At 31.9% G+C, this 12422-nt stretch overlaps 1 protein-coding gene across 1 annotated transcript; it reads right to left on the bottom strand.

Annotated features, from left to right (window-relative positions):
- Positions 1-75: 75 nt before the first annotated feature.
- Positions 76-1419, bottom strand: LOC104807643 (homeobox-leucine zipper protein HAT22). Its single transcript, XM_010533015.2, is given in 4 exon segments — positions 76-453; positions 633-712; positions 829-1093; positions 1095-1419. Coding segments are annotated over 4 exon segments (846 nt in total). The 5' UTR covers positions 1262-1419; the 3' UTR covers positions 76-119.
- Positions 1420-12422: the final 11003 nt, after the last annotated feature.

Below are 12422 nucleotides of genomic sequence, written 5' to 3'. Positions count from 1 at the left end.
TATATATATATATATATATATATATAAATATATATATATTTGTTCCGTCTTCTATATTATAACTAATTCCTAATAAAAACTTCAAATAGAAATTAATTAATGATCAAGCAAGAAACTAATCAACAAGCCGCGGAGGGATTGGTGAAAGGGTTGAAGAAGTGAGGCTTGGCGGCGATGGAGAAGGCCGCGACCTTGGCTCCGGCGCTGTCGACGACCGCCGACGTGACTCCGCCACCGGAACCACCGCCTCCGGCAACGGAGCCTCCGCTGAGTCTCTCACAGGAAGGGCACATCGTGAGCGTTGCCGCCGGCATGTGCATGTAGAAGGGCTGAGCCAGCTTTAGGGCTTTGAGTTCTTGAAGCTCCTTCTGAAGTCTTCTGTTCTCATCAGTTAATGTCTCGCAACACTTCTTCAAGAACTCGCAATCAACTTCTGTCTGCTTCAGCTTTGTCCTGACAGAGTTCCATAATAAATTTAAATACATAAATTATCTACATGATATATTAAACGAGAATATTTGTTTTAAGGAGCCTTCTATGCGTTTAACGATAAAATTCCGAGATATATCATAAGTCTGAATTGTGTGTAGTATCAAATAAGCACTTGTAATTTATTAAATCAAACTAATTACCTGGCTCTCCGATTTTGGAACCACACTTCGACTTGCCTGGGCCTTAGATTCAACTGCCTTGCAAGAGCTAGTTTTTGTTTCTGTATAGGAAGAAGAGAAGGAACAGGATTATTATATAAGGGAGAACGATGAGATTAAGGGGGATTCATTATAAACATTTAAAAAAAAAAAGAGAGATTAGAGAAAGGATAATTACAGGATTAAGGGTGCTATGCTGCTTGAAGCTTTCTTCAAGAAGAGCAGATTGTTCTTTGGTAAGCCTGAGTTTCTTCCTTGCACTCACACCTTCTTCGTCTTCTTGATCACTGACTCTTGAAGACATCCTCTCTGTCTCAGTCTCCGCCTCTTCTCCGCCGCCGCCGGAGACATCTCTCTCTCTCTTCACTCTTCCGCTGGAGAAAGAGGAGACTCCGCTGTGAGAGGAGGCTTGCCGGCACAGCTGATAATCTCCGCCGCCGGCAGACGGCTCCTCCCCCCGAGAGACTCAGAGTCAACGACGGATCCAGGCTCTGCCGATCGACCACGTTGGGGGACGATCTCTTGATGGCATGATTGTAATTACTGTTCGTTGGCGTGAGGCCTAACCCAAGAACAAGGCCTGCGTTATTGCAAGAATCATCGACACCCATTTGAGAGATTCTTATGCCTTTTGCGTTTCTTCTTTTCAAGATTCAAGATTTCTGGCAGGTGAGACCAAGAAAAGAGAGAAGATTTCTCCTATTTCTTTTCCCCCCTTGGCGGTGTTTTAAGTTGTGAGGATAATGGGGGGGGGGAGATGAAGCCAAGAGCCTTCTTAAGAAGAAGGTAGAAAAAGCTTCTTTTTTCTTTTTTCTTTTTTGAAAATTTTAATTTTAATTTCGATGGGTGGATGGGTGGGTGGCTAATAATTATTAATCAAAAGGAATGATTTTATTTTTCTTGTTTATTTAAGCCGATGAAAAGAATGTGGGAAATTATGTAGCACAATTTCCTCCTTTATTTTCTCACTTACAAAGGTTGACCATTTGAGCATCCACTTGCTACTATTCTCCCCACTTACAAAATTCAATCATTTTTATATTGCATCTTTTATCGCATAAAATCATAAATTCGTATCTGACCTTTTTTTAAAAAAAAAATTATTTGATATATATTTCTTACATATTAAGATCGTTTCACTCCCACAGTTTTGTCGTACACCTAACACGTTCAAGGAAAACAATTTTTTTTTCCTAAAATTATTTATCTCCATAATGAAATTGTGTTTGCGGGGACGTATTTTAATTTCATCCGAAATCCAACAACGCCAATAGAGTGATTCTTTTAGCTATTTGTCACACGGCAATATATATTCTCCCTCTATCCCTCCGACGTGCGTATGCATGTGTCTTTGTGTTTGTACAAATCTATTGAAAAACGGGAAAAAAAAGGAGAAATATTCTTTATCTCCAACCTCCACCGTAAATAAATTCTTATAATTTAATAAATAATTCTTATTTTTTACTTCCTTATAATTTAATACAGTAGATATTCTCATAACTGCATTCTAAGAAATTTAAATACTATTTGTTGGAGTTTGTAATAATTAAACGAACACCGTACTCGAATACATGTGAAGGAAACATGGGCGTCGTGGGTATATGAATGGGCAGATAATTATAGTGAGAAAATGTCATAATTAGATAGTGATTAAGAGGTTCCTTTTAACATAACAGACCAACATGAATTGTCTCCCACTCCATGCTTTGCTTCAACTGGCCATAGATGGGTAACATGTCAGCATGCCTACCAATCTTCATCCTCCATGTTTCCTCTTCACAAAAAAAAACACACACATATATATATATATAGGCCCTTTTGTTATTATTAATTTATTTATCTATTTATTATTATTATTATTATTATTATTATTATTATTATTATTATTATTATTATTATTATTATTATTATTATTATTATTATTATTATTTTCACTTTGGATAGTGATCCCCACTATCTTCTTTAGGTTTATTAGTTCTTTGGATCTAACCAATTAATTAGTTCAATAGCAGAAACAAAATGACTAACACCTTTTGAAACTTTCTTTTCTCATTTTCCCCTCAAATAAAATGTGAATATTAACTACACAAAAATTAATGTTTACATCCGATTATTAGATAGTTTTGTTATAAGATATCAATACTATTTGTATATAATTACTTTCCACGTACTATTTGTCTTATATATGGCTTACGAGATGGAAAAGTTTACACTTTCATTTAAATTAAGAAATTAGGAGGATAAGAAATTAGACGGAAAAGACAAACCATTTTATGGATTAAAAATCTTGGGATGCGATCATAGATGAATCGGAAGAAACAGATGCCATGATAACGTACTCTCTCTCTCTCTCTCTCTCTCTCTCTCTCTCTCTCTCTCTCTCTCTCTAGTCGACAGTTCGCCAACATTACATTACTATTCAAATCGATACCTGTTACATCACTTCGTCAATTACAACTATTTTTTTTGGGAGAGAATACGAAAAAAAAAATCATAAAACGTAGGAGGAAAAAAAAAACAGAAGGGGGAAATTGGAAAAGAGGGTCGAAGAGAGATAATGGTGGCAGAATATGATTCGTCAACAAGAATCAAAAAGATCTTCAAGACTTAACTAAGAAAGTTGATGTGGAACGTTTCATTGGTTGGCTTCTCTGTTTTGGCACTTCCCAATTATACGTTTGTCGGCTATGTATGTATGTATTCATGCTCTCATCCCCCAAGTTAGGTCACCTATCCTAACATTTTAAAACCCTAATTCTCATCTAATATTATCCACACACATATGTATATATACACACGCACTGTATCTCTCTTTTTGGTATAGTTCTTTATCTTAATTTTTTTTTCCGATTACCCCTAATTCTTCAAGTAGCCCACAAATGAAATTAATGGTTGCCCATAAGAAAAGTTGGAACTTTCGAGTACGTGCTATTTAGCCTTTTCTTGGTCAAATACATGATATCTCCATGCATCATCTCTCTTGAGTACTTCACAAAATTTTTGGACATTTTTGTCAATTGACATACGCATTTGAATGCCCCGTTATGTCAATTTAACCAGTAAATTTTATTTATTCACTGTTTTATTATTACTCTATGATATTATTCTTAATCTTAGAGTTTCCCTCGATGTATTGCGTGATTAGAGAATTGCAAACACCAAAAAAAAAAATAGTACAGAGCATTTTATTTAAATGTTGATTGTCGAAGTTTGACAAAGCATTTGAACAATATGGTTATTTCACTATAAAGGTCTTATTCCATTTAAATGAGGACTTTAATCATTTGTCTCGATTTCCAATAATATTAAAACGAGGGGCCACAAATTATTAAAATATTTGTTCTTCCAATAAGCAGAGTTGGTCCCCGGCGGCCAGACCGGTCTCCTACTAGCAAGGTGCAGCGAACTCGTTTCCACGACGACCCATGTATCGTTGTACGCATACATGTTATTATTAATTTAGCATTTAATTTCATTTTTATTTGTTATATGTCTTAGTGTTGTTTTAGGCGTTCAGCTTTGAAACTTGAATTGATGGAGAGCGTGCGTCCCGTGACGGCAATCATATCTATCCATCACACATACATACATACATACATACATACATACATACATACATACATACATACATACATACATACATACATACATACATACATACATACATACATACATACATACATACATACATACATACATACATACATACATACATACATACATACATACATACATACATACATACATACATACATACATACATACATACGTCAAAAAGATAAGTGGAAAAGGATCGGATTGAAGATATGATGATTTTGTTAGATTTTATAATTAATTCTATTATATACACTATAATAAACATGTTTAGTTTAGGAGATTATGTTATTCATACCTTGTAATAAAGGAATGCCTTTTTATGGTCTATGAATTAATATAATTTTTCATCAATCGATTAAAAGAAAACAATAAAGCATAAATTAAGCCTTGTATTCTTGTGGCACATTTGGTAATTTAGTAACATATACATTTGAAATTCGAAAAAAAAAAGTTGTGGGATCATGTCCGAGTGTGTTGGTTAATATAATTAACCACGTTAAATTTAATAATTAATGAAAAGTAGGAAATGCAGATAAACATTGACTTTTGAGAGAGGTGGATTTAAAGAGGGGGATCAGATGATTAGTAATAATTAAATTAATCGTCTTTAGACTAATCAAACCCCAAAGCACACCTCATCCAAAACAAAAGAAATACATATAAAAACTATAATACAATAAAAAAAAGGAAGAAAATAAAATAGAAGAGTGAATATAAAGAAAGTGGTGGCTCTCATGTCATCAACAACGCATGTACACACATACGCACTTGCGTTGCAGATGCACCATCCACATCCATTCATCATGGATCCCTCACAGACTTATCCACACCTCTGAGATTGCCGAGACAGTGTTGTCAGCTGGGTCCGACACGTGTCAGGTTCAGACAGCTCCATAACATCTGGGTCCCACCAATGATTTGGTATGATAGGCATTTGATTCGCCCGACTCCTTTTAATTAACCATATGTTATTATTATTATTATTATTCAACCGGCTTTTATTACTTCCAATCCCATTTAATTATGTTCCGGTTGCCAACCCAAATATCCTAACCCTACCCAAAAAAAAAAAAAATCCTAACTGTTAACTGTTCAACTTTTTTATTTTTATTTATCAGATATGTCTAATTTTTTTTATAATCATACGATGACTTGCACATTCTAAACAGTTATACCGGGCGATTAAAATAGTATCAAATATTTAGAATTGGATTTCTCATATTAATTCATTGTATGATTCACATACGATATTTTATTTATAAAATTAAGTTTAGACACTGAACTATGATTCGACGTTCCCTTCTCTAATGTGATTTTTGGGATATTGTATGAATATTTCCTGATTTTTTTTCTATGCATTTTTTTTATTGAAACATTGCATATATATATGGCACAAATAAATGTTGGGAGGGGGAGTGAGTTTGGGTGGAGGATGGTAGGGTTGTCTGATCCTGTTTTCTAATCGCCTCCCCGGCTTTGCGGCCAGCCAGACATGTTGCTTTTCTTGTCTGGATTTTGTTCTTATTGCTCATTTTCCATTAATATATATATAAATTAATTAAAGTTAGAAATGATGAATTCCACAATTTCCATAATTCATGTTTTGAACCAAAAAAAAAAAGACAATCCGGATTGCATTTGTTTGGGTTCAAATGGGAATAAAAGGACCCTCGCCCACTATTATTTCGCAAAATCAACACAAGAAATTTTATTTTTAAATCATAGCTATAAACTAAAATAAATCATTTTGTCTTATTTAACCAGAAGAAAAAGGAGAATAAATGCGAGATCTGACCATATAATATTAAGTATATGTTCAAGAATATTTGTAATAGCGCATATATCATCCCGACATATGAGGCTGCAAATATTTTTGAAAAATGGAGAAAGAATATATAGTTATGCCGTTACCATGCAGGGGGAATATCGTATAGTTGAACCAAATGGATTTCTAACTACACATCACGTCTTAAGCATGTGCCGAGGGGTATCATATTCATATTATATTCGTGATATTCCAAGTATTTTCCACGCTTAACAAACTATATATGCATGCAGACCATTAATTACGTTAATTTTATTTATTACAAAAAAAAAAAACATCTAGAAGAGGACATTTTGGTCTTTTTCGCAGTAGAAACTGTTCCACGGTTCTAAATTCAAAAGTTCACAGGGAATATTACCTTGAAATGTAAAAGGGCGCAAATAATTGAATCGAAATGGGAAAAGGAACGAATAATTATATTAATTCATAGGATAAAAAAGGACACGATGAGGTCGAAATCTTGACTTTGTGAAAGGAGAATCATTGGGCCTTTGACAACCAAAGTCTACTCAGAGAATAATATATCATTACAATTTGCAATATGCCTTTGGCTTTGGTATATCTCACACACATATACGTATGTATGTATATAATATGCAAATACACTTTTGATTTATATCGACATGGCTAACTGCTATGGCAACGTTATACTAATCATCAGCCTTTTAATGCAATCAATGCTATTTCATCATATGGAAAGAAACATATATACTCTAAATATATATATATATAGAGAGAGAGAGAGAGAATCGAACTTTGGAAAAAATATGAGAAAAAGAAATTATAACTTTCAAATTAACTGCAATAAGAAGAAAAAAATTCAATAGATGGCGCTTTAGGACCAAAGACTCATAATTGTATTACAAACATTAAGCTTTATTTCCTCGTTTATCATTTCCATAAGATTCATTAATGTCACCTAATTTTATATATATGTAACGGCGATGATAATTGGCTTTTAGAAGGACGAAGGCATGAAGAGACAGAATGACTTTAGTTGGCCAAAGCGAAAGCGAAAAGAAAGGCCATCGCTTAACTTGCCCCACTTGAACCTTTCTTTTTCACGAGTTTTATGTTTTTCGGATGCTTTCACAATACAAGTAGCAACATATACACAAATGCACACACACACACACACACATATATATATATATATATATATACATACATAAATACATGTTATATACGTCATATATATAGACAGACAAACATTGCATCATTGCTTGCGTCTTTAGAACCACGAGAGTCCATTGTCACTAATCCACTATGGTGACTCACCCCTTTCCTTTAGGCGTATAAATCCCAACATTTTGTATAACTTTGGTCTCGCGGTAATTTTCACTATTATTTTTGGTTATCATTTATCTCGATCGATGCTGGTTATATTATCCGTGTTATTTAGCTTATAACCTTGATATGGCTGTTTGGACACGTTATGGAGTGTTGTCTAAATCATTTACTCGTTTTATTACATGAATCACAAGTGGCTATTGGTTTTCGTAAACGAAGAAATGAGTGGAGATTAATCGCAAAGGAGGTTGATAGATGTTTGATATGTGTGGTGGGTTTACAATCGATGAATTAGGGTTCTTGAAATAATTTTACAAAATTTTTTAGATGGGTCGAATATAAATACAAAAAAAAATAAGAATAATGATTTCCCCAAAATATCAAACAGTTGGGCTCCTCATGTCATGTTGCTTCAGGCACTTTATCATCCCCCCATGGCATACGTATGATGAGTGTCCAATGACTTGTTGGAATACACACATTTATCTGTGTGTATTTGTATGTTTAATAAATTATACTGCGGTTATTTAAATGATAAAAATAACCAGAAAATCCCAAAATTTTCACAGAAAAATCTATTAAATTAACTGATGTATTTTTCGTTACATGGAATTTTTCAACAGTTTTTACTGCTGATTTATCATCAAACATATGTCTTTTTAATAATTTTCATCCATATAATTTTGGCTTCTTTTTTCTTTTGACATTTGGAAACTTGAGTTCTAATTTTATTTTTCAGAATTTTACTCTTGAAAAACAATTATATGAAGTATGTCATCATCTTCATCACCTAATCAAGAAACTGTTTGGGGGGTTTAGGTAGGAGTAGTCATTTCGGTTATTAACCGAATAACCGAATCGAACCGAATCAAATAAGACATAACCATATCCGAACCGAATCCGACATCAAAACCGAACGGTTATGATTTTTTTAAATCCGAAAAAATCGAAACCGAACCGAATCTAACCGAATAAAAAATAACCGAAAAAACTGGCGATTTTCTTTGAAAAAACGAGTTTTTTTACTGAAAGCAAACCGAACCAAACCGAACCGAAGTTTATGTAAAAACCGAATGGTTATAATTTTTCTATAACTGAAATAACCAAACCCGAACGGAAACCCGAAATGGTTAGAGGGAGGTTTCAGATTTTTCTTCTTCGTTGTTCTCTTAAAAAGCCGAAAAAGTTTGAATAAAAATTCAAAATAAGAATGGCCACAAAATGAGAATAATAATTCTCGAAATTTTTACTATTTTCACCTGGTCATCAAAATGATTATTGTAACGGCGACTTTTTAATCAAATGATTACTGCAAATACCATATCAACGATCCGTCGAACTCCTGAGCCCCTTTGACTTGAAAAAGAAAATTTAATTTGATAATTAGCGTTCACATTCACCAACTTAACATGAAATATCACCAACACCAATTCAAATCCCAATCGATAGATTTTTTTTATAGGTTAGACTAATGAGAGTTCAAATGTTCAAATGTTCTATCAAAATCTTCTCGCCTCCTCCCAACTAATCCGTCTATTTAAAGGTAATCTTTTTGTTATTCACAAATTCATTCAAATTTTATTAAAAAAATTGAAAAAGTTGGGAACAAAGAAAAGAATTATTTCGTAGGCCCCACAGGCAAAAGCAAATGTTCCTAGGTCGGCACGCAAAATATGTGCAAAATGACAAGGATTGTCCACGTGAGCGCGGGCCCTACATTACCGGAGGAGGGTAATCTCGTCTTTTCCTATTCGCATGTCAGGAAATCTTTGTCCCGAAAAGAAATCTGCGGATATCGCAATGACAACATTTACTGTCTTCTGGTTCTTTCTCCTCTCTCCGCCAAACGGTCACCATCTAAGATTATGTTTTTTTTCTTCTTCCTCTTATATTTACTTTTAGATCAATTGTAAAGAAATTTGGTCGGTTTTAGTTTGATGATGCCTTTTTTCTGATGTTGATTAGACATTTTTTTCTGTAAAAGAATAATGATAAAATGTTGTAAGATTATATATGATGTTAAATATATTTATTTTAAATTATTAGTCGGTTTTTAAATAAAATCTAAATATAATTTTAAGAGCGGGAAAACTATAAGTTATATAAAAAGAAAGAATTTAGTCCAGAAGAGTTTTTTTTTTATTATATCATTCGGGAAATAGGAGCCGCTCTTAACTAATATGATAATATTGCCAATCACTCAACTATTCTATATAATCATACTTCAATTTCGATACTTACAAATCTTTCATTTTATTGCACTAAGCGACAATCATTCACTTGGATTTGGATTTTTTTCAAGTTAATCATATCCAAAATTACTACAAAATATAGAAAGAAAACTACGAAACTAGCTCTTGATTGGCGCGCGTACAACATTACAAGGATTCTTATTACACGAAAAAAAAAACACACGAATCATGGGTTGTGAGGGTTAGTAATCATAAAAATGGCCCAAAATGCAATATGTCGGTCCATTTGTGATTGCTAATAATCAATGTTGAAATGGCTTTGAGCCCATTTTGAGAACCCATTCTTGATGACCTCGGTTTGTAAATTCATGATCAAAATTGATCCAAACTAAAGTTTGGGCTAAACCGTTAATATTTTGAAAAGTTCCGCGTTCTAATAGCAATACTAAAAGGCCCCATCAAGGCCCGTATCTTTCTTATTGGGCCTTGTATGGGCCTTTTTGGTGCATCCATAAGTAATAATAAAAGCTAGGAATTATTGAATACGATGTCTGAAATATCCAAGGGATATGTTGTCGGTTGAAATTTTGTTTGGTTACTAGAGTCGTCTAAATTGACACTGTACAATATAATTTATGATATTAAATTATAAACTAATTTTTAAAATTTATTTTTAATTTAATTAAAAATATAGAAATAAAAAATAAAATAAAAAATAATTAACAAATCTATAAATTTATCAATTTAATTTAGTATATCAAATTTTAACTCTATCTCCGTATATTGAATTAAAAATGTAAACGTACAATTCAAATAAAAATATTGTTGTCAATACATTAAATAATAAAAATGAAATAACTGATAATTTTTATATAAAAATAATGAAAGAAAAAATATAAAACTTAAAAATAAATATTCAATATATGAATAAAATTAATATTTAGATATTGAATTATATAGAAAGAGAAAACGATTATTAAAAATAAATTAAAAGTTTATGATAGAATTTTTGAAATTTTATTTTTAAAATATCAAAAAATTTAAATATTAAAATGACAATAATACTCTATCTCTAATTATATGTAAAACAAAATAAAATGACCAAATATAATTTTTAAAAAATAAATATGGGACCCTTTTGAAGGTGGAGCCGTGTGCAAGATCTCCATTTGTACACTCCTTAAGACGGCTTTGGTTACTAACAATTTCGAGAGCTATAGAGACTATTTTACATGATTACAGATATTAGGGAAATAAATCCAAAAAATATTTCTAAATGCTAAGACACTCTTACCCTATGAAGTTTATCATAAGTAATAATAAAAGCTTATAATTTATAAATAGTTAATTAGAAAATCATATGTGTAGTTTGTCTGATCCGTGTCGAAAACAACATGCACCATATTATAATAAAATCTCTACAACGAAAAAGACAACAATGGGAAATCAAAAAGTTTTAATTGATTTCTTTCACATGCTTTTATGGAAGTCAGTCGTCAATGCATTTTACGACTCATTCACATGTATGATTCATATATATATATATATATATATATTGTACATGCCAAACACAATTACTCGGTTTCACCGTTTCAAAATATACTACTGATTATATATATATATATAATAAAGAAAATTCGAGAAAATTCTGTAATATTTAGATTTATCTTTATTTTTATATTTTATATATTTATATTGATCAAATAAGATATGTTGTGATTATGTTTTCTATTTATAAATATTATAATTATTTATATTGAATAATGAAAGAACAAGTGATTCTCAATCTTTCTCTATTATATATATATATATGCAGAAGTGTCACTAAGTGTATACATAACCTCTTTGGTTCTTTGATTTTTCTTTTACAACAACAGAATTGACTCTGTCAAAAAAGTTATGAAAGTACCGATCGAAGACCGGTTCCTCGTTGGCGTGTTGAAAAGGTTTTCTTCCATATTTATATTTTTTTTATCTTTTATTTTTACTTTTGTTCCAACCAATTGCATTTTTCACCTTGGGAAAAAAAGAAAATGTTTATGATTTTAAGTTCATATATTTATATGAAGAAGATTTTCTCTGCTATGAAGTCAAGTCAATTATACATGCTTTCCCATCTAGAAGTAGAAGATTATGATAACCAAAAGTCTTATTATTATATTTCCAAAATCACAATTAGACATTAAAAAAATCATATTTGGATAAAAGATTATAGTAATAATGAACGCTAGGCGGTGCATATATTATTATAATGCTAACAGTCTGCAAATTTTGTGAATGCAAATTATATTCGGATATCTTAGTACGTCTTACATTATTTTAGAGCTAATACACATTTAATTTAATAACCAGATGAAAATCAAGCGATATATATATATATATATATATATATATATATATGGTACGGTATCATCATATATACGTATAGCAGATCTTATAATGTGAAACACTACAATCATATGTGGTATCCTTTTTCCATTTCATTAAAGGGCGCTGGTTAATTTAATAAATGCAGTGGTGAAATTTCTTCGAGTTTGGCCACTTGTTATACCTACCACAACAGATCTGAATTTGTATAATGCAATGCATGCCCTTGTTGTTCACCTTCAATTTTCATTAATGTCACCTAATTTTATATATATGTAACGGCGATGATAATTGGCTTTTAGAAGGACGAAGGCATGAAGAGACAGAATGACTTTAGTTGGCCAAAGCGAAAGCGAAAAGAAAGGCCATCGCTTAACTTGCCCCACTTGAACCTTTCTTTTTCACGAGTTTTATGTTTTTCGGATGCTTTCACAATACAAGTAGCAACATATACACAAATGCACACACACACACACACACATATATATATATATATATATA

The sequence above is a fragment of the Tarenaya hassleriana genome, unplaced genomic scaffold (genome assembly GCF_000463585.1).
Source record: "Tarenaya hassleriana unplaced genomic scaffold, ASM46358v1 Cleome13, whole genome shotgun sequence".
NCBI classification, from domain to species: domain Eukaryota; kingdom Viridiplantae; phylum Streptophyta; class Magnoliopsida; order Brassicales; family Cleomaceae; genus Tarenaya; species Tarenaya hassleriana.
This window is presented reverse-complemented; position numbering and strand designations above follow the sequence as displayed.